The sequence below is a fragment of the Pinus tabuliformis genome, chromosome 1_2, assembly GCF_031772625.1.
Source record: "Pinus tabuliformis cultivar Carrire ecotype Pingquan chromosome 1_2, CPIR1, whole genome shotgun sequence".
Lineage (NCBI taxonomy): Eukaryota > Viridiplantae > Streptophyta > Pinopsida > Pinales > Pinaceae > Pinus > Pinus tabuliformis.
The window spans coordinates 1,352,071,088-1,352,095,615 of NC_142298.1; the positions used below are offsets into that span (position 1 = coordinate 1,352,071,088).

At 38.6% G+C, this 24,528-nt stretch overlaps 1 protein-coding gene across 1 annotated transcript; it reads right to left on the bottom strand.

The window, feature by feature from the left end:
* Window positions 1-22,926: 22,926 nt before the first annotated feature.
* On the bottom strand, window positions 22,927-23,934 carry LOC149211246 (heavy metal-associated isoprenylated plant protein 39-like). Its single transcript, XM_089394592.1, has 3 exons — window positions 23,820-23,934; window positions 23,384-23,462; window positions 22,927-23,301 (listed from the first exon to the last, which is right to left on the bottom strand). The coding sequence occupies exons 1-3, from the start codon at window positions 23,823-23,825 to the stop codon at window positions 23,147-23,149; spliced, it is 240 nt and encodes a 79-aa protein (XP_089250718.1). The 5' UTR covers window positions 23,826-23,934; the 3' UTR covers window positions 22,927-23,146.
* Between the last annotated feature and the right edge of the window lie 594 nt (window positions 23,935-24,528).

A 24,528-nucleotide genomic window follows, 5' to 3' on the forward strand; every position in this document is an offset into this window, starting at 1 on the left:
ATGCATTGCACAGTTCCATCAGTCAGTGAGTCGATCTCAGGACCTCCCGACCGAAATTGCTCAACCTTTGTGATCATTCACCTAGGTATGTTGCAAGTCAGTTCTCATGTTCATTTTGGTTTTCTACTGACAGATTGCTTTCCATGAGTGTTGCCATGTCTCCAGGTATCGCAGGTGTTCATCTGCCTCTCAGCAGTACAAGTACAATTGTCTTCAGGAGAGCAGATACGAAGACACCGTTCAGAGCACACTTGGGGATGCAGTCGATCAAGTGTCTATGGACTTGCCTACCCACGAAGACATCAATTTGTTCGTAGACAAGGATGTCAAGATATGACATCAGCAACATCACAATGAGCAGCATCATGACCAGCAGCTGAAGACAACATACCAAATGCAATGAATGCAAGAGGGTTGTTGACAACACGGAGGTGGAACAAGGTTGCAAGCTCAAGTAGGTCGATTGATGATGAAAGAAACTTTGGAGACTCCGGCTATGAAGTGATGGCGTGACATGAAGATCGTACGAAGGCAGAAGATGGAACAAAGAAGGAGTTGCATGTGCTAAAGCAGCAACTCACGAAGAACATGACGATGCACAGACAGACGAATGAGTTGCAACAGGAACATGAACAACAGCGGGTGCAACATGCACTCACAGATGAAACTACACCCCTACAATTTAGAGACCCATCATAGCAGCGCACATGGAGCAGACATGGTGAGCAGTGTTGTTGATTGCATGCAAGGGATTCAGCATCATGCATGTGATTGAGCGCACACATGCAATCCTACCCATTCAACACATTAACCAAGGCGAAGACAAGAAGCAAGTCCAACTCAAGCTGAACATGTACTTCAGCAAGTTGATGTGCATGATCACCATCACACACTTGAAGATTAGCATAGACACTATGCATCAGTGTGTTTCCGGTTCAGCCACACCCAATAAGACCATGTGCATGTTAGCAGACGAGTTTGATGAAGGAGCCGAACCAATGCACCGGTTGCAACGGAGGCAAAAGTTTGCTTCAGCTAGATGTCACCATGAGGTGCCTGCACACCATCATGGATGACAAGGCTTGGCATCAACTCATCACCTTCACCATGACAAGCTTGTCAAAGGGTTGGTCTCATCACAACAGACCGAGTGTCAGTGATGTCTTGCAAGGCTTGCTCAAGCCATGTTGTCTCACATGAGTACATGTGCATTGTAATGTTGAGTCATGTCAAGTGTAAGTTAGGTGTCAATAGTTGGATATAATAGTCATAGAGTAGGTGAAGAGTCATGAGGGTAGTTGAACTGTCACAAAGGGGAATGTCAAGGGTCACCCCACCCTTTGCTATAAATAGTCCCTCGTAACTCATTATAAGGGCTTTTAGTCAGCCAAACTTCTACTAAGACTATTTTGAAGAAGGCTTGGATAGTATTGTAACACGCCTTGGCTTCTCCATTACACAGAGCTAGTACATCTCTTTGGAGGAGCAGGCATATGTGGCTATAACGTTCCACTATTGGAGCTAACATGTTTACATGGATGTATTGTATGATTGTGACTTACACTTCTTTATATAATAAGAGCGAGCACATTTTCATGCATATGTTATTATTGTAGTTGGATTTCTCCAGTTGCTTTAATGATATGTGTTGTTTAACTTACGTACTTGTGTATGAATTGATTCACATGAAATTATATGAATCTTTTTGTTAATGTGTTGCATATGTTGTTAATGTTGTCACCATCCATGTTGATTGCCCTGCCAGACATCAGACAGACCTTTCACATGAACCTTGCTATAACAACTGTCACACTTGTCTCAGACTGATCCGTGAGTGTTGTTCGTGTTATCTTACCTTGTATGATGTGAATGCCGCATCAGAGTGTCCTGCTCCGCCGGAATCTGTACATGTCCTTTGTCTGGTGTGATCCTAGCCGAGTTGGGACTGATCCCTTTCAACCTAGAACTCACCTTCACCTTCCTCTCCCTTCGAAGTGTTGGAACCACTCATACACCTTCCTTGACTCACTGCATCAGTCACACCCTTGCTACTGACAAAGTTATCTTACTTTCCTCTATGCGACATCACGCTCAAGGCATTACCTTACAACCCACTGCTGGGACTCCTACACCAAACGGTCTAAGGTTTGATTGGGACTTCTTACCGGGGATATCCCCTTGACATGTTGGTGTGTCCATCACCATCAACATTTCTGGTGCTAGAAGGAGGGCCTGATGACAAGCTCTGTCCTCTCATCCAGTTTTGAACCTTTTCATATCTTTCATGGAGTCTTGCATTATTCTTCCCTCGAGGTGTTTTTTGAATCGTGAAGATGTCTCCATCTCGGGTAAGCTTTTCAATCTCTTGTCCACTCACACGTGTGATGGTGAAGGCGAAGTGGTGTGGCCTAAGCATTTATATAACTTTCTTTTCATGATTTATGAGGAAGATGAGTGTTCTGATGAACAGGTCAGTTTGCTGCTTGCATACACACTTCACGAATCTCCATTTCGTCAGGTTCTCATCCTACCGGCTGATGCCGTGCACTCATTTGAGCACTTCTATGATCTCATTGAAGACACATTCTATCATTTTGATCCAAACTATCTTGACCGGAAACTGTTACAGCAACGGAGGGCTCCACATGAATCCGTTATTGATTTTTGGCAGCGCTTCCATGACTTGTAGTTTCAAGCTCCGAAGAGCCAGATGAAATTTGCTTATCTTTGGGACCGGTTCGAGTATTGCCTTAAGAAATCTACCCGTCCCAAGAGGAATCTTGATATCAAGCCTCGCTCAACATTCTTCATTGATGGAACTACGCAATCTCATGTGGGAGCGGGCACTGTCTCAATTGATTATCTGCTTCCCTCTCATTCAGTAGCTCCACCACTGCCCAGTGATGTTGAGGATCATGCTCACACATCTGTTCATCCTTCACACTCTCCCAACATCACTCCACTCGATTTTCGCGCAGATTTGGTTGTGAGTCCTTCGAGTTCTCATACGCATTCTTTTCTTCGACCTCCGTCTTTGCACTCAGGTTTTCCTCCAGATGATGATGTCTTGTGTTCGTCCCTTCTAGACTCTCCACTTGTTGTGAACGAGGAACAACCCATTGACGAAGTCAGTGTTGCACAACCAACATGCGTTGTCATTCATGAAGAGTATGAGTGGGAGTTTGAACATCAACACTCGGCGAAGGATGACTCCCTTCTGTCCAAGTCCCCTCTGTTCTTTCCTAACCTTTTTGGTGAACCTGCCATCCATGATTTTGCATGTGTATCTTCATCCACAGATGCACTCATTGTTGATAACTCGCAGGACTCACCAGATGTTAGTCCATTATTCGACAACGGAGAGGATAAGTTACTCATTGAAAATCCACTTGATCCTTCAGCAGTATTTTCCAAAAACACAAAGGATGAGTTTGTTTGCTTTTCATCTACCCCTCTGTGTGATTCATCCAACCACGAGGATGTCGAACAACATCCTGAATTTTCTGATCTTGGTTGTCGTGATCTCTTCACCTCATCCTCTGATCACGATGTTGATTCACTCGTTGTTAATCCATCTAAGCCACTGGTCTATGAAGATCCATATATTGGTGAAGTCGAAACCCCACAGACCGTCGAGGCACTTCAGCCTGAGATGATGGTTATGTCAGGTCCTCGCTGTCTTGAGGTTGGTTTCACTTCCGATCAGGAAATTGTTGAAACACTCAAGTCTCCTCATCACTTATCTGTATGCACTCAAGATCAATCCAACATTTAGATTTTAATTCCTCCACTCAAACTACACGGTCCCATTTCTCATGCATTGGATGAGTCTTACATTGCAAGCACCCGTGTGTGATGCAAGTTATCTTTATTTCTTTCGTTTGCTTGCATGTCATAGTCAAGAGTGTGCTTATGCTTCAAAGTTGCACGGAGTGTCACATAGCACCACAATAAGTCCGCGGAGTACCCTTCATGCACATGCACTCACTTATGTCCCATGGACACTTTGAAACACGAAGTGTGGTTGTCTTCATTGTTATATCTTTCTTGGTTGATGGTCTAGACAATTGGGTTGCTCACAGACCAAGCCTTCACCAACATGGGTCTACCATTTCATCGGTAGCTGCATTGGAAGTATCACTTCATGTGATCAGGCCCATGCATTGTTAGTGTAGGAGTAGGAGTAGTGTTTTCTTTCAGTTGTTCGCTTGCATGCTTGTTTGCTTACATGCTTTATTTGCTTGTTTGTTTACTTGCTTCGCTTTCATTTTTTCTTCTTCTCTTGTTTTGCTTTGTTGATTGTTAGTTCGTTCACTTGTTTTGTTCGTAGGTTAGTTTGCATGAAACCATGTGTGACTCATGAAACGAGCTAGGTAAAGTGCAAGAGGGCTTGTAAAAGAATCACTACTTGGTTATCTATCATCTTGGCTCTGTATGGTGAGCTTGTTACTTTTAGTCCATGATACGTCAAAGGAAAATACGTACTGTTCGAAGTGAACCATGGTGAAAACACAATGCTTGCACGCTAACTAGTGTCATCTTGTCTAGTCGATTTTTTTTGGGTTAACCCTTGTCAACTCAGTCATGTAGAGTAAGGTGAGTGGGGAAACCTTAACAAGCACATCAAAGATACAATAAACTACTTCTCTACTGGAACAACCTCTTCTACTCTCAGTAAGTCGGGATCCCTCTTCCACCTCTGAAATGAATAAGTGCTATGCACAGTGAAAAATGAAAAAAATGAAAAACCAAAAATTTCAAAAATGAAAGATGAATAAGGTTAAAGAAGAGAAACGCTTCCTGCGCAGGGAGCTGATGCAAGTAACTCCTCCAGGGCACTGACCAAGCCAGTTGGCAGCAGAGCCATGCTTGTGTTCCTATGTGACTCCACCGGTGTACTGTCCAAGCCTGTTGGTAGTGGAGCAACACTAGAGATGAAACTAACACTTCGACGACTAATATGCTTTTACACCTATATACCCCTCAACCCCAATCGAAACAACTGCGTTGCCTTGGCTTGGAATGTGTGTCAATCGACCAAGATTTTGGGAGATGGTACATCTTAGATTAAGGTAGTGTGAAGCCAAGATGAGCTGGGGGCTAAACAATACTTCCGGAGGTGTTAGACTTGTTTTTGATGAACAAGGTCCATTCAGAGAGCTGGAGTTCTACCAGTGTGTCGCCAAGTGTTGTAGCAGCTACAACCACCCTCCAAAATTTTTCCTTAGCCTATTTTGGAGCCTCCCTACCAACGTTTCACAGTGCTTTGTCTTTTTTAGTCAAATACTCAAGCTTCATGGGTTTTCCTCACACAAAGGCAGTCTGTCAATCACAGTTGATCCACTCCCCTCACAAGTTGCTCACCAGGACTTGGTCTAGCTATAGGCTAAGCAACTTCCCCTTGAAAATTGCACATTCCTGGAGAGCAACTAGCCTTCCCTCCAAGAATTGCGCAATCCTCTCTAACAGCCTACTGGGCACGAGGATTTCCATCCCTGCTAGCCAACCCTCCCATCTAGATTTGCGCAAATTTTTCCATCAGTAATCTGTTCAGCCCATGATTTGCACAAATCTGGGTAGCAGTCAGCTTGTCTACCTAGAAATTGTGCAAATCTCCTGGGTAGCCATCCCAGCTCCTAGCCAAAAATGCACATTTTTCTCCAGTAGACAAGCAGTCTCTTGCATGTGCAGCTGAGTTGACCGGTTCCCTCCGGGACTGAGCAAAACAAACTTGCATGCATAGGTTGTTTCTCCCAAGGTAGCATGCAAAGGCATCCCCTTTTTTAGGGATATATGTTTAGCAATTGGAGGTTACATGCAAGGGGAAATTCCGAAACCTCCCACCAAGTGTCGCTTCTCCTAGATTCATGGCATGCACATCACAACCTCGATGCTATAAAAAATCATCAACCGGACGCTGCAGAGCTCATTCCTCACATCAACCTTGCATCTTTGGCATCCCACATCACATCTAGGAGCAATCGGCACATTCCGCTCATCTTTTTTGCGGTAAGCCCGCTTCCCATGCCTTGTGCTAAATTTCTGTCGCTTTTTGTGTTTTTGCTTGTCGGAGTACTATTTGCTTGATTTCTTTGAACGCTTGTTGTCGTTTACATATAAAATAGCTTGTCGTAGCTTAGTCTCCATTTTTGTTGCTATCTCACTGCTATCACATGAATGAAACTGTTTTGCATGAACGTTTGCCCAACTGGGGAACTGTCTCACCCACATGCATGTTGATCTATTTGTTGAATCTGTCATTCATGTTTTTCATGTAATGTTAATCACTTAAGCTATCACTTAGTGTTGCCATGCATTCACTGACTTACTTTATTTAAGTTTCTCATTGGCGAGTCGGGCCAACATTGGCCTAGGCTCTGCATTCACCAAGCCTGCACTGTGCAATCTGGGAAAGGAAGGCTCACCTTCCTCTATAGATTTGCGCATTCCTGCCTAGCACTGGCCTCTAGGACTGTTTTGCGCATTTCTGGAGGACAGTGGCTGCTTGGCCCAAGAAATTGCACAAATCTATCCCTGGGCTAGGAGTCCTTCCCAATTGGAATTGTGCATTGCACAATCCCAACAGTCAGCAACCAGAATTGACTGTGCATTGCGCAGTTCCAGCAGTTAGTGAGTCGGTCTCCGGACCTCCCGTCCGAAATTGCTCAACCTTTGTGACAATTCACCCAGGTATGTTGCAAATCAATGCTCATGTTCATTTTGGTTTTCAACTGACAGATTGCTTGCCATGAGTGTTTCCATGTCTCCAAGTATCACAGGTGTTCATCTGCCTCTCAACAGTACAGGTACAATGGTTTTCAGGAGAGTAGAGACGAAGATGCCGTTCAGAGCACACTTGGGGATGCAGTCGATCAAGTTTCCATGGACTTGCCTACCCACGAAGACATCAAGTTGTTCGTAGACAAGGACGTCAAGATATGACATCAGCAACATCACAATGAGCAACATCATGAACAGTAGTTGAAGACAACATACCAAATGCAGCGAATGCAAGACAAGGGTTGTTGACAACATGGAGGCGGAACAAGGTTACAAGCTCAAGCAGGTCGATTGATGATGAAAGAAACTTTGGAGACTTCGGCTATGAAGTGACCACACGACATGAAGATCATATGAAGGTGAAAGATGGAACAAAGAAGGAGTTGCATGTGTTGAAGTAGCAACTCAGGAAGAACATGAAGCTGCACAGACAGATGAACGAGTTGCAACAGGAACATGAACAAGAGTGGGTGCAACATTCACTCACGGATAAAATTACGCCCCTACAAGTTAGAGATCCAACCCAGCAGCTCACACAGAGCAGACATGGTGAGCATGTTGTTCATCGCATGCAAGGGATTCATCATCATGCATGTCATTGAGCGCACTCATGCAATCCAACCCATTCAACACGCTCACCAAGCTGAAGACAAGAAACAAGTCCAACTAGAGCTGAACATGTACTTTGGCAAGTTGATGTGCATGACCGCCAGCACACACTTGAAGATCAGCACAGACACTATGCATCAGTGTGTTCTCAGTTTAGCCGCCCCTAAGAAGACCATCCACATGTTAGCAGACGAGTTGGATGAAGGAGCCAAACCAATGCACCGGTTGCAATGGAGGCTAGAGTTCGCTTTAGCAAGATGTCACCATGAGGTGCATGCACACCATCACATATGACCAAGCTTGGCATCAGCTCACCACCATCACCATCACAAGCATGTCAACGAGTTGGACTCATCACAACGGACCGAGTGTCAGTGATGTCTTGCTCAAGCCATGTTGTCTCACATGATTACATGCGCATTGTAATGTTGAGTCGTGTCAAGTGTAAGTCAGGTGTCAATAGTTGGATATAACAGTCATAGAGTAGGCGAAGAGTCATGAGGGTAGTTGAATTGTCACAAAGGGGAATGTCAAGGGTCACCCCACCCTTTGCTATAAATAGTCCCTCATAACTCATTGTAAGGTCTTTTTTGGTCACCCAAGCTTCTACTAAGACTATTTTGAAGAAGGCTTTGATAGTATTGTAACGTGCCTTGGCTTCTCCACTGCACGGAGCTAGTACATCTCTTTGCAGGAGTAGGCAGATGTGGCTATAACGTTCCATTGTTGGGGCTAGTAGGTTTACATGGATGTATTGTATGAGTGTGACTTACACTTCTTTATATAATAAAGGGCATCACATTTTCATGAATTTGTTGTTATTGTAGTTGGACTGCTCTGGTTGCTTTAATGATATGTGATGTTTAACATACGTACTTGTGTATGAACTGATTCAGATGAAATTATATGAATCTTGTTGTTAATGTGTTGCATATGTTGTTAATGTTGTCACCATCTGTGTCGATTGCTCTGCCGGAAATTAGATAGACATTTCACATGAACCTTGCTATAACAACCATCACACTCGTCTCGGACTGATCTGTGAGCGTTGTTCGTGTTATGTTACCTTGTATGATGTGACTGTCGCATCCGAGTGGACTGCTCCACCGGAATTTTTGCATGACCTCTGTGTGGTGTGTTCCTAGCCGAGTTGGGACTGATCCCTTTCAACCTAGAACTCACCTTCACCTTCCTATCCCTTCGAAGTGTTGGAACGTCTCATACACCTTCCTTGACTCACTGCATCAGTCACACCCTTGCTATTGACGGAGTTATCTTACTTGCCTCTGTACGACATCGCGCTCAAGGCATTACTTTACGACCCACTGCTAGGACTCCTACACCAAACAGTATGAGGTCTGATTGGGACTGCTTACCAGGGATATCCCCTCGACATGTTGGTGGTTCCAACACCGTAAAAAAACCTATGAACTTTATCTTCATTACCTTCAATTTCATAACCTTGAGGTTGTTGCACATAAATTTCTTCTTCTATAATTCCATTCAAGAAGGATAATTTCACATCTATCTAATATACTTTCCACTTGTTCTTAGATGTTGTGGCTAGAACTGCTCTTACAATATCCAATTTGGCTACCAAAGAAAACTTTTCTCCAAAATCTATTCCTAGTTGTTGCAATAATCCTTTTGCTACCAGTTGTTAGAAAATTATATATGACAGAGAAATGGAACACATAAAATACTATAGAAACACAAACACAGAAAATTCATAAAACAAGAGAGAGACATAGATATATGTAGTTCACCCAATTTGGGCTATGTCCTTGGAGAAACAGCCAATCCTTCCTTTAGATTATCCAACAAAATGAAGAGATACAACCTACATCAAATCCGCTATAATTTCATCTTCTCTCTCACACAATCTCCTCTCTCTTTTGTCGCTCAGAATACACATCTACATAGTCGCAATACAATTACCTCATATATAGTGAGGGGTTTCCTTCTAGGGAAAAGAACCCTAAATTAAACATAACTTGTACTGTCAAATCATCTGCCTAATGAACGACTTAGATTGACTATGAAATTACAATATTTTACAAGGCAAATTTACATCTATTTTTAGCTTCACAGGTGCTGCCTCTGAACCCCTGTCAGGGGGGGCTCATAAAAATCGTCTCACCCCCCTGGACCCCCCTGGCAGTGAAACAACGGGCGATGTTTCTGTCCTATTATGAACTCGGGTCCAATGTGGTGATACCTATGAATAAAGAAGATAATCAGGCTCCACACCCAACACAATTCTTGCTTTAAGTCTGTCAATTTCCCCTTTCTCATCCAGCTTTGTCTTGTGCACCCATTTTACACCAATGAGGTTTTTATCCTTTGGTAAATCAACCAAATCCCATGTATCACTCTTTTCAATAGCTTCAATTTCTTCATCCATGGCTTGCACCCAATTTTCATCTCTGATAGCTTCTTCAAACGAAGAAGGTTGGAATGAAAACAATGAAAAAATTGAACTAACATCCAAATCATCATAAATATATTTTAGACTTCTCATATTTCTCTTACCATTTCTTGATTCATCACATGATTGATTGCTGGGAGAATATGGATATTTTGATATGCTTGAAGATCCATGTTGCTGAGAAAATCTTGGAGTCCTTGTTGCTATGTCTCTGTTTGGTGCCTTCACTTGTGATTCTTGCTGCTCCTTTTCTACTGCATCATCTTCTTCCGTTAGTGGCACTTGTGCATCAACTGTTTTGTCTATACTACCATTCCATGACTCTTGTTCTTTGAACACAACATATTTGATGATTATGGTCTTTTTGGTGACAGGGTTATACAATTTGTAAGCTTTTGATTGCTCACTATAACTAGTAAATATGAATTTTTCACTTTTGTCATCCAACTTATCTCTTAGCTCTTTAAGCACATGTGCATAAGCTACACATCCAAATACTCTGAGATGAGATTTACTGCAAGACATATCTGACCATGATTCTTCTGGTACTCTATTCATCACACTCTTTTTAGGAGATCCGCTTACCACATAAACAACATATGCAACTGCTTCTACCCAATACTCATTAGAAATGTTTCTTCCTCTCAACATGCTCCTTGCCATGTTCATAATAGTTATTTTCTTTCTCTCTGCTACACCATTTTGCTGTTGTGTGTACCTGGTTGTAAACTGTCTTCTCGTTCCATGTTGTTTTCTATAATCATGGAATGCCTTTGAATCATATTCTCCACCATGATCTAACCTCAATACCTTCATCTGCCAATCACTTTGGTTCTCTACTAAGGATTTGAATTGCTTGAACTTTGCAAGATTTTCAGACCTCTGCTTCAAGAAGTAAACCCAAGACTTTCTGTTATAGTCATCAATGAAATTGAGGAAGTAACAACTACCACCTATCGACTGTGTCCTCATAGGTACGAACAGGTCTATGTGCACTATCTCAAGAAGTTTCTTTATTCTGTATGCAACTCCCTTTGGAAAAATTTCACGGTGTTCCTTTCCCAAGATGAAACACTCACACGTACTAGCAGGTTCTTTGATGGGAGGTAATCCTCTGACCATTTGTTTCTGTTGTAACAATATTAAACAAAAAAAAGTGCAAGTGTCCAAACTGAAAGTGCCATAACCAATCATCATTAGAAAATGAGACTATAAGATAATTGACTTAATCATTGTAATTCATGACTAGAGGAAAGAGTTTGTTCCTCTTCATCTACACCTTCGCGATCAACTACTTACTTGGGGGCTTCTCATATATAACACCCTCTTGTCCTTGAAAGATAACTCTGCATCCCTTCTATGTCAATTGACCAACACTTCAAATTATGTTTAAGACTAGGGACATAATATACCTCTAAGACTGACTTCAGCTCCCCCTGATTGGTCAAAATGTTGACCACTCCTTTTCCATCTACATCCATAGTCTTTTGAGTCCCCAACTTTACCTTTGTCTTCAGCGATTGATCCAAATTTGCTACCAAATTCTTGTTGCATGTCATGTGGTTACTGCAACCACTATCCAATAGCCACACATTATCAAAAGGTTCATGCATGGTATGGCAAGATAATAACATGGATTTAGTACTCTCTATAGTGAAATTAGCTCTATGGTTTCCTTGATCAATTATCCTCTTCCTGCAATTGTGGGCATAGTGACCAAATTTATTGCAATAATAACATCTCACCTTTGATTTGTCAACTCTTTGATTATTGTTGAAGCTTCCTCTGTTGCTTCCACTTTCATGTTCATGCTCTTCTCAGCCATCTCTCTGACCGCCATGTTTTAAGCCTCATCCTTCGCCTCTCGATCTACTTCTACCTTGACCTCTGTCTCTTGAAATAGAAACCTGACTATTGAAAGCGGTTTCTAAAGTGGAATCCTTATTTACGTCTATCCTTGCCTCATGTGATAGAAGTTATCCCATCAACTCATCAACTGTCAATGATGTTAAATCCTTGGCTTCTTCTATGGGTACTACCACAACATAAAATTTGGTAGACAAAGATCTAAGGACCTTCTCAACCGTTGTTTGATCTTTAATTTCATCACCATAAATTTCTAACTGAATTACTAGAGGCATGACCCGATTCATGAAAGAATCGATGCCTTCTATCTCCTTCATCTGTAGACTTTCAAAATATCTCTTAGTATTTTGCAACTTAACAATATTTACTTTGGTCATACCTTTATAGCTTGTCGCCAAGGTCTCCCATTCTTCCTTTGCTGATGTGATCATAATTTTCTGGAACATTGCTCAGTCCACTCCTTGCTAGATAAGATGCAATGCTTGTGCATTCTTCTTTTTTTCTTTATTCCATAGTTCCCTCTTTGCATTAGTGAGGGCTAGTTCTTCTTCTTTATTTTTAGGTTCTGAAAACCCAAACTGGACATGATCCCAAACATCATGAACCTGCAACGTGGTTGCCATCTTAATGACCCACATATCATAATCCTTCCCTGTAAACGGTGAGAACTGGGGCTAGAAATTTGAAAAAGCCATCTTTCTTCAAAAATTTCTCTTCAAATAATACTAAAACCCTTTTAATGAACCCTTGATTATTTTTTTATATAAAATATTTTTATAAAAATAATTATTAAAAAAAATACTTTTTATAACTTAAGCCCCCTTTTAAAAAATAAAATCTCCTTTAAAATCCTTTAAAAAAATATATATTATAAAAATACTTTTATAAAGTCCCTTTGATTAAACCATTTTTCAACAAAATTCACATATTGTTTCAATAAAACATTTTTTCAATACGTGAGGGACTTGTAATATGACATACGCAGCCCCACATGACTTTTGACCAATAATACTTAGTAACTATGCTGCCAATGTTTTAATACTTCACGAGAATTGTGCATCCCCGAATCATAGAAACTGCACACATAACCCGATTTTGGCGGAATTGTAGTTAAACGAAATTTGTGCAGTTTTTGCCCTAAGTGTGGATTTCGCTTCACTTGCGCACTTGTCACTGTTAGACTAAACAATCTGCAGCGGAAATAAACTAAACAAAACATACACAGCACATTAAAAAATTACAAAACCATAACACACAGATTTAACGTGGTTTACCCAACCAATCTGGGCTACGTCACCAGAACAGAGGCATCGACAATCTTATTATTCAAAGGATATTACAACAATTATAATTCTTCACACATACTCTCAGCTCTCCCTATTTTCTCTACTTTCTCTACACACTCTTACAATCCTCTACGGGATTACATTTCTATATAGCTGGAGCATAAAACTGAATCATAAATTCCCTCACAACAAATATAGGATGCATTAACTCCTAAAAAAATACTAGAGCTAATCTAGCAACTAATCCTATTGTTGTCACATACATGAGATTTTCCCAAATTTAATAAAACAGAAAATCTCAACAATCACTCTTGATAGTGTGACAAATTTGCAACAAAATTTAAAAAAAAAATCGTCGGCCTTCTTCTCTTGGTCCTCTTTTCACTAGCTTTGCAGGCACCACAAATCTTGTGATCCTTCCTCAGCTTCGATACAAATTTGTTGGAAAGGTAGAGGAGGATAGGAACAAAATAACGCAAATAAATCAGACACAATAACACGAGCTACGAATTTTCTTTTCATCACACAAAAACTTGATGATTACAATGAACCCGATGAGGGGTATTTAAACCTTTTCCAACTAGCTACTCGCCTAAAATAACTTGACATGCAACCAAAGAATAAATTCAAGTATGACTTAACTTGACTTGGCTTGATTTGACTCTCTAAATTTAGCCAACTCTTCATGCATGAGTAATTAGCTTATTTTAACACACTTGACTTGCGATTTGTGATTTGGTTCTATCACAAAATTCCAAGAGAGCGAACAAAATTATCCTTGAATGGATAAGCTTCCTAGAAGGGGATCATACGCGGGTTGAATTATCTAGAACAAAGTGGAACCCATGGTGGGTAATTGGCTATTTTGGATGACCAACAACAAAGCAGTGAGTTTACGGTGGAAGTTTGAATAAGACTAAGTGAAAAACTTTATTTTGTGCATCTGTTATCACCATTACTTGAAATGTTCTCCGAGTGGAATTTCTTATACTTTCCAATATAATATTCAACTGTTTGTGTGTGCCTATGGTATTGAAATGATGTAGCGATTAGTATGGCTATCCATTTCACATTGGATTCAGGCAACGCTTTAAATTAATAGATTTTCTATAAATTATTAGAAGTTTTTTGTAAATTCTCTTATGATGAATTTCAAAATTAGATAAAGAAGTTATTGGTAAAACTAACTCTAGATACATTTCGTATATAGACAACTTTTCTATACAACTAACGTGTGTAGAAGTTAGCACCCATGTATCTTAGTAGATGGTATCTCGTCCATAGAATGACTAATAGTTTAGTTATTACAAATAGGTGATAGATTGTGTCTGAAGCAGTTATTTTAAGAGATCGAGTGATGTAAAAATCAATATGGACAGTTGTTTAGATAGTTTGACAGTTCTGGATTGATCCAGGAGGATCCTCGAAATGCTCAAAATTTTACAGTCTTATATGCTCATGAAACTAGTGCCAAGTCGAAGAGCTCTTCACGTTGATTCTGGTGGTATATTTGGTTTGAAAAATGGCCTTTGTATGGAGGAGAAAACACACTCTGAAGTTTTTCCAAAAGGGGGCCAGAGCAGGCCAAGTGGCAGCCTTAGAAGAGGACACGTTGTAGTTTCACATCAGGAAACGTGGTAGTCAAGCATCAGGACACATGGAAATCAAGTCAAACTAGGCAGAGGAGGAGGTGTGGGTCGAACCCGCGACCACCAAACCAACACCACAAAATATTACCAACAAGACACAACATTATTTTATTAACATGGTCGCAAATGTATTATTTAAGGTTTTGGATATGGAATTATGGGGGGAAAGGGTTCGCGGAGCTCACCATATCTCATGGCCTCGCCAAGGCCTAGATTGTTATAAATCTTTGATCCAAACATAGATAGCGGAGTCTCCTTTTCAAATGTCCCGTAGTCAACCATCATACAACATATATCCTCCAGTTGAATGTGAAACCATAACATTCCAAAGTTAATATATGCTACAATTAAAGGTAGAGGATTAATATAAGTCGCAAGAGTTATGGTATTAGCCATATGCCATATTTAAATGCCATGAGGAAGGTCATATGTATAACCGCCGGTTAGTGGTTGTAACAAATGCCAAATTTAAAACATGGCACGGGTTGGATAATTAATACAACAACTATATGTTATATGTGGTATATAGTATAAACTTTGTTAATACATTTGTTGCAACGTATTGCCAAATGTTACAATGTAATACCATATGGTTACAACGAAATTCTATGTTTGCCAAATGTGATCCCGCGAGGCCTGCGAGTTTGACCCCGAGACCTCCCATGGCCTTATAAAAACAATTGCCACTGTCCCAGAGTGAACAAAGATGTAAGGAGTGCTTGTCAAACTTAGGTTATCAGTGTGTGTAATATGTCTTTGGAGGCATAACTTGGCCAATATTAGGCCTTTTTGAAATCTGTAAGTTGCATTGGAGAGTTGAGGCCGAAGCCTATATTTTGACAGTAGCCATTGATGCTTATGAGCATATTCCAGAATGGTGAATTTTGATGTAAAGAGATTTTATTATCATTTTTAATACAGTGGATGCCCATTGGAAGTAGACCCAGAGATGTATTCCAAAAGGGATGAACTTCATCATCAAGTTTTATGTATTTTTTTCTTTTCTCTATTGTTCTTGCTTATTCTTTAGATTTCGATTTTTATGTTTAAGGCACTTAAAAATCAATTTGCCTCATTAATTCACTTAAAACACATTGGTGAAATTGAGAAAATAGTCAATTATGTTTTTTTGGATCATATTTTGATATCAGAGCAAGGTTTATCATGTATAAGCAGGATATTTTCCAATGTGAATGTTGACTATATCCAGGTTACGACATGGAGAAGGGAAACTTGAGAAGATAAATCCAGATATTGGGAAGAGGAAAGTCTCTCAAAAGTTGAATATGGGAGAGCCAAATGAGAGAGAAACTCCTGAAACAAAGGTCATTGGAGAGGAGAAATATCAGCAAATGTTCCTTAATATGCAAAGGATAATTGCAGGACTTTATGAAGACAAGAAAACTAGAGATGCAACTTAATCTTCTAAAGGAACAAAAGAGAAAATGGGCAAGGAAAAAGCTGATGGTAATAAACCTCCTTCTCCTCCATCTTTGACTTCTTATTTTTTATTCTCTTATCGTTCAAGTTCAAATTCAGACTCACAAAAGAAGTGAAAGAAATCTCCTTTTTTGAAGCTTGATGTTAAATTTGAGTTGCCAATATATGATGGTGAAAGGAATCCTGAAAGTTAGATAACTGGATAAAGAAACTTGAGGCGTATTGTGGAATTCAAAATGTTGTTGATGAATCTGCAAAAATTCAGTTAACTACACTTAGACTGGGAGGAACAACTTTGATTTGGTGGGAAACTAAAACTTAATCACTTTTGAGGCAAAAAGGTAAAATTATCTCTTCACGGTCTAAGTTTATTAAAGCTCTTAGAAAACAATTCTATCCTTTAGGACATATGCAACAAGTTGTAATGGATTGGTAGAATTTAAGGCAAGGTAAAGGACAAAGTTTTCAAGAGTTTACACAGAAATTCGGGAAAAAGGCATTAGCACTTAATATTCCATTAGACGTACGGAAAACTTTGTTAAAATATATTGGAAGTTTGCATTCTTATTTGAGACATACTTTGATTATGTTTAATCCAATTGAATTTGATGAAGTGTGTGTACAAGCCATTCATATTGAATCAGGGGGCGAAACTTTTCAGTCAAACTTTTCAAAGAAACCATTCAAGCATTTAGAGAACAAAGATTCTAAAGAAGGCAAGGGAAAGAATAAGTTGAAAGGGAAGAAATTAGACACAACGAAGAAGGAAGGAGAAACGCCTACTTGTACTCATTGTGAGAGGGTTGTAAATGAAGACTCCAAATGTTAAAAGCTTCATCCTGAAATTAAACCAAAGAAGTTCCTTAAGAAGAAGGGTGAAATGAAAGCCAATGTTGCAGTCCAACAATATTTGGGATCTAACTCCGGTGATGAAAAGAAGATTATTGATATACGTCTAACAGGTAATCCTTCTGAAACTAGCTCTAGTTATCTTGTCATGCATCTTCCTCAAAATCGAATAATGTGATTAAAGAATAGAAGAGAGTTGAATTGTTTCACATAAGGATCATATCCAAGCACACTAAGATAGACAGGTTATTCGATAGAGGTTCACAAGCAAATCTAGTTTCTAAGGAACTAGTAAGGAGAATGGGATTGGAAACTAAAAATCATCCAAAACCATACCCTTTAGGATGGTTGAAATAAAATATTCATATGCAAGTCACAAAACAATGTCGATTAAGGTTTGCAATTACAACTAATTTTGTTAATGAATTTGTATTAGATGTGATTCCTTTGGGTATATGTGGAGTTGTTTTGGGTAGTCCTTATCTTTATGATCGAGATGTTATATTTCATAGAAAGGAGAATAAGTATCATCTCTTTAAACATGGAATTGAATACATTGCCAGGGCACACAGAATTAAGACAAACTTGGATTTAATCAACACTAGTCAAATGAAAAGGCTAATAAATTCAAGTAAAAAATTTATTCTCATGATTGTTAAAGAAAAACCTAAAGATAAGTATGATGCTTTTCAAGGGTTTGATTATCAGTTTAAGGACAAATTGGTTGAAATAGTATATTATTATAAGGAATTGTTTAAAGAACCAAAAATTTTACCTCCAAAATGAGAAATACAACATGAGATTCAACTTCAATCTGATGCCCCTCTTCCGAATATTGGCATGTATTGGATGTCGGTCATAGAGAATGAAGAGATTAAGAAACAAATTCAGGAATTGGTTGATAAAGGCTTCATTCTACCTAGTTCTTCTCCATGTGGATCACCGATAATATTAATCCCAAAGAAGGATGAAACTTGGAGAATGTGTGTTGATTTTAGAGCCTTAAATAAAATCACAATTAAGAATAGGTATCCTATTCCTAGAATCGATGATTTACTTGATCAGTTAAAGAATGATGTTTACTTTACAAAACTGGATTTAAGAAGTGGTTATCATCAGATTCATATTGCAAAGAATGATATGTGGAAAACTGCATTTAAGACTAGACAGGGGATTTTTGAATGGTTGCTTATGTCGTTTGGGTTATGCAATGCTCCAACAAATTTTATGAGAGTGATCAATGATATTTTTCATCCTTTTATTGATAATTTTGTCATAGTATATCTAGATGATATTCTTATTTTTAGTTCAAGTTTGGAAGAACACGTAAAGCATGTTAAACAAGTTTTTGATGTGTTGCAAAGAGAGAAATTGTATCTCAAACTTTCTAAATGTGAATTTGGAAAAACTTCCTTAGTATATCTTGGTTACATAGTTGGAGGATGTCAACTAAAAATGGATTCAACTAAAACTGATGTAATTCTTAAGTAGCCAAGACCTCAAAATGTGACGGAAGATAAAATTTTCTTGGGTGTAGTTCAGTATTGGAGGAATTTTATTTCTAATTTCTCTTTTATTGCATCACCACTTCATCCTTTAACAAGTTCTAAAGTCTCCTTTCAGTGGGGAGGAAAACAAAAAAAGGCATTTGATACTTTAAAGTAGAAAATTGTTACACCTCCAATCTACCAAACCTTCAACAACCATTTTAAATAGAAACTGATGCTAGTGGGTATGCAATGGGTGCAATGTTATTACAAAAAGGAAATCCTGTTTGTTTTCATTCAGAAACATTTTCTAAAGCAGTTGCTAACTATCCAATTTATGATAAATAATTGTATGCATTAGTGGAAAGTGTTAAAAAATGGAAAAATTATTTAATGGGAAAAGAAACAATGATTCATACAGATCATCAGCCACTTCAGTACCTTCAATCACAAACTAAGTTACAACAGTCTCGACATTATAGATGGATGGGTTTCTTGTAGCAATTCAGCGTAGTAATCAAACATAAGAAAGGTACCACCAATAAAGTAGTTGATATGTTATCAAGACCTTCTTTGAATGCTTCAGTTATTCTCCAAAACATTTCTTTAGCACATGAAATTTATATAGAAAAATATGTTGAAGATATTGATTTAAAAGATGTTTCGGAATCACTAACTCATGGTTCTCAGGTGGAAGAAGTGAATTATCATGTTCATGAAAGATTATTGTACCATCTTGGAAAGTTGTGCATACCATAGGGAGAAAGAGCGCATGTGATCAGTGAAGCACATTCTTCTCATGTTTCAGGGAATTTTGGTGTAGGTATGACAGTGGCACAATTACAAAGGTTTTGCTATTGGCCTCAGATGAATGAAACTGTTTCTAAGGACATCAAAGGTTGTGTCATGCGTTCAATAAGAAAACCAAACAACAGAAAGTTAGGTTTGTATATGCCACTTCCAGTTCCTTCTCAGCCATGGGAGAGTATATCTATGGATTTTGTAAGAGGGCTTCCAATGTCTAGAAAAGGGCATGATTATTTGTATGTTGTGGTTGATAGATTTAGCAAAATGTGTATTCTTGTTCCATGTAAAAAGAAAGTTACTACTGAAGGGACTACACAGATCTTCTTTCAAAATGGATGGGTTCATTTTGGGTTGCCTACTTCTATAATTTCAAATCGGAACTCTCGTTTCCTGGGGGAGTTTTGGTCCACTTTGTGAGGACTCATGGACACTGAGTTTAAAAAGAGCACAACTTTCATCCACAAACCAATGGGCAAACAAAAGTGGTGAATAGAATAGTGGTACATCTTCTTAGAGGTTATTGTAGAAAACGTCCTAAGTTGTGGGATGAATCCTTACATTATGTCCAACATGCTTACAACCGAGCCTTACACTCTTCTACTGGTAGATCTCCTTTTGAAACATGTTTTGGGTACTTGCAAAAATCAACAATGGACTTTATTTTTGGTGAATAAGATTATGATGGACATGGAGATGCCGACAAAGCAATCAAGTTCATTCAAAGAATCCAAAATATTGATGAAGCAGTGCAGGATCAATTGGAGAAAACTCAGGCCAAGTACAAAATGCGTCATGACAAGCATCAGATGGATCATCACTTCCAGGTTGGTGATCAAGTATGGCTATACATCAACAAAGAAAGGATGAAAGGTGAAGGTAAAAAGTTGAAACCTATAAGGTATGGTCCTTTTAAAATTGTTGAAAAGATTGGGCACAATGCATTCTGATTGAATTTGCCTCCATACATGCACATATATTCAGTTGTAAATGTTGAAAATTTGAAGTTGTATGAACCTCCAATGATCATGGATCCAGAGGAAAATGCTCAAATTCCAACCATAGATGATTTTTCACCTAAATGTATGACTGAGTTATAGGAAGATACCATCTTGGATAAGAAGGTTCACATTTCGAAGTGAGGAAATGTCGAATATCTTCAAGTGGGACTCAAAGGCATGAATCCAAGTAAAGGAAGGTGGATGGAACCAGAAGGGTGAGGGAGTTGTACCCCCACCTCATGTCTGCTTAAAACCAAACTTTTGGTGGTCCAAAAGCTTCAAGTGGAGAGGAATGAACTAGGAGGATCCTCAAACTGCTCAAAATTTTACAGTCTCAAATAATCATGAAACCAACACTAAGTTGAAGAGCTTGTCACGGTGATTCTGGTGGTATATTCGGTTTGCAAAATGGCCTCCATATGAGGGAGAAAACACAGACTGAAGTTTTTCCCAAACAGAGAAAATAGGGGCCAAAAGCAAGCCAAGTGGCAGTCTCAAAACAAGACACATGACCGTTTCGCGATAAGGCACGTGGCAGTGAAGTATTAGGACACGTGGCAGTCAAGCAATAGGACACACGAGATTCAAGTCAAACCAGGCGGAGGGGGAGACGTGGGTCGAAACCGTGACCATCAAACCAACACCACAAAATATTACCAAAAAGCCACAACATTGTTTTATTAACATGGGCACAAATGTGTTATTTAAGGCTTTAGTGGTGGAATTATGGGGGGAAAGGGTTGGCAGAGCCCGCCATATACGGCAACCCCGCCCAGCCCCATATTGTTACAAAGCGTCAATCCAAACATAGATAGCAGAGTCAGCCATGATGCAACATATATCCGCCAGTTCAATGTGCAACTAAAGGCGGAGGATTAATATCAGTCGCAAGGGTTACGGTATTAACCATAGGTGATATTTAAATGCCATGAGGATGGTCATATGTATAGTCGTCAGTTAGTGGTTGTAACAAATGCCAAAGTTAAAACATGGCGCAGGTTGAATAATTAATACAACAACTATATGCTATATGTGGTATATAGTTGTAATGCCATAAACTATGTTAATACATTTGTTGCAAACTATTGCCAAAAGTTGTAATGTAATACCATATGGTTACAACGAAGTTCTATGTTTGCCAAATCCGATCCCGAGAGGCCTGCGGGTTTGACCCCGAGACCTCTCGTGGGCCTTATAAAAGGAGATTCCACTGTGGCAAAGTGAACAGGTATTTAAGAAGTGTCTGTCAAACTTAAATTATTAGTGCCTGTAATATGCCTTTTGAGGCGTAACTTGGCCAATATTGGGCCTTTTTGAAATCTGTAAGTTGCATTGGAGAGTTGAGACGAAGGCAAATCTTCTGAAAGTAGTCATTGATGCCTATGAACGGATTCTGGAATGGTGAAATTTGATGTAAAAAGACTTTATGAGCATTTTAATACATTGGACGCCCATTAGAAGCGGACCTGGAGATGTAGTCCAGGAGGGATGAACTCCGTCATCAAGTTTTATGTGTTTGCTTCTTTTCTCTCTTGTTCATGGTTATTTTTCAGATTTCAATTTTTTTGTTTAAGGCACTTAAAAAACAATTTTCCTCATTAATTCACTCAAAAAGCAACCTTAGTTAATATTGGGGGAAATTGAGCAAATAGTCAATTATGTTTTTTTTGGATCATGGATATAGGGAAGGATCCCACATTTGTTGAAGACATGGGAGTGGCCTTCTTGTGAGGTTATGAGACAGCTTGAGATGTTGTTCAATAATTGACTAGGGAAGATCCATGATTTGGGAGTTTGAGAGTGAAACTCGAGAATCTAGTGTGCTGACTACACCTTTCCAAGGGTTATGAGACAACTTGATGGAGATGCAATTTTGAAAATGTTTAAATAAGCTAAATAATACTTTGCAAACAAATTCCAAGGGTTATGAGACAACTTGATGGAGATGCAATTTCGAAAAATGTTTAAAGAAGCTAAATAATACTTTGCAAACAAAAAGCTGAAAGACAAGTACTCGTTAAGGGGGCGACTTGGAGATTTAACTCCTACGTGTCTTGTGCTAATTGATTGATGTTCCTCATCATTAAATGTATTTGTGAATTAGTTGTATATGAGATATTTAGTCCAACTAAAATAGTTCCTAGATTAGTATTTGATTAAAATATTTGTCAACTAAGTGATTGTGTGATTAAAATAGAATTTCTATTTTCAAACAACGATTAATGTATTTATATGTGTAGTTAATCTAATATAAAGTAAGTATCTAATATGTAACTAGTTTCTCAAATATTTTTAATTAATTATAAAAAATTTAATAAAATAAATAGTTTTAATTTAAGGTCAAAACAGTAAATGATAAACAAATTAATTCATCCTTAAAAAAAACCAGAATCATTTTAAAAAATGTAACTGAGAAGTCAATAGATTAAAATTATGTATAATTAAATTATTTAAAATTAAAATATTTTAAATATTTTCTCTTATTTTTATTTTCTCCCATCAAATTTAAATTTTGAATCCCAAGGTTCAATTTTCCTATAGTTTTTTTAGGTTAATTCTCTTATAAACTTTTTGGGATTTTATAACAATTACCTATGCTGTATTAGCATCTTTATTTTTCCTGAACTAAATCTAAACTGAAATTATTCTTCCCTTATTCTTCCTTTTAAACTGAAATTGAAAGCACACAGTGCGCATAATGAGTCAAATAGAATGGACAAACAGATCTTTCCATCAATAAAAGCCAAACTCAAAGTCTACTATATAGAAACAGTGCTGCATTTTCCACGAACAAACAATTTAAAGAAACTTGCGAGGATTCTCCATTCTAATTCCCTATTCTCCAAGCCCATAAGGCAGCTTCACATGAACCCTGGCCAGGTCAAAGCCAGAACCCTGAACTTGCGACTACTATTCTGACCTTGGGAAAATACATTTATATACAGCGTTACGCCCACACAGTTTTCTCTTCTTTGGCAGGGCCAACGCTTATGAGGTCCGTGCAGAAGAATTTCCTGAGTTGCGTTATTAGACAGACGGGATCTGCTTCCCCGATCACAGTTATCCTTTTTTCCTTCCTATCCACAGCAATATACTCTACCCCTGCATTAAAATTTCCAGTATTCAAAACCCAGTGGATGGTAAGAGAATATTTTTGGCGATAGCTTTATTGAATGAATTTTACCTTCAATTCCTGCAATTGTCTGCATAGCTCTTCTCTTGCTTTTCTCGCTCTCAATAGCCAACAATTTCAGCACTATTTTCTGCAAATGGGTTACCATCAGTGATTAAGACTGAGAGTTGCGGGTGACTTTACATTAGGTTAGAATAACAGTAGAAGAAAAATATTAATGTCTTCAAAAATTAACAACACAGATTCCTTTCAGAACACATCATAAAAATATCCCTAAAGTACTTCTTTCAACATCATAAAAATATCCAGAAAGTGCTAAATCTAAAAAGCTTAATCTTGAAAATTCTTTTAAAAATACATTAATAAAAACCCATAAATTACCTAATCCTAACCCTAAAAAGCTTGGAATTAAAAGAAATCTTATATACAGCAATGCATATTAGCTAGCGACTGTGAAAACAGCGGAGCGAAAGAGTTAGTAGCATACATTCATATTTGGCAGGCAACAGAGGGTTTCCAGAAATGGATGGAGAGACTTGTATTTCTTCGCAAAGATAGCACCACCAGTGACATACACGCTGTGGATTGAATTACTATTTATATTGCAGTTAGAGCCATGCTTCGTGGAAACTTCGGCAGCCTGCCCAAAGCATTGCTACGCGGTATGCCTGGTCCTTCACTTACGACAAGAACTTCGGCAGCCTGCCCAAAGCATTGCTACGCGGTATGCGCAAACTTTGGCGCGTTGAAAATCCTTTCGTTTACAATCATTACTTTTAATCTAATGGAAATACCAAAGTGCCATCTGTATGGAAAAACCGCAAATTATGTTTATGACGATCATTTTTTAAGTGAAGCCAGTGAGATGATTGCGCCAAGAAAGTCTAGCGAGTCAACGACACAAAATCCGGTCACACCGGAAGTATTCACACGGAGTCTTTGTCACCAACCACAAAAATGTTGGAAATAATAATTACTCCAGCATGGAGTGCAGTCCATAGAGTCTGAGTTGAGTTGAGTCAGTGTGAATTAAGTCAAGTCTAAGTCTAATCTTAGTAGTTTCAGTTTATTTAATATTTGGAAATGTTGAATTTAGTGAGGGTGTCTGTCAAAATAATTTAAGCCAGTTTTTAATTGGAAAAATAAATAGAGTGACATTTATTATAATAATCAAAGTTCTATGTAATCAATTTCAA

Excerpts from the sequence above, each read along its gene's own strand:
- LOC149211246 (XM_089394592.1), bottom strand. Across the intron at positions 23,302-23,383 it reads GACAATTGCAGGAATTGAAG|GGGTAGAGTATATTGCTGTG; the intron begins GTAAAATTCATT and ends ATTTTAATGCAG.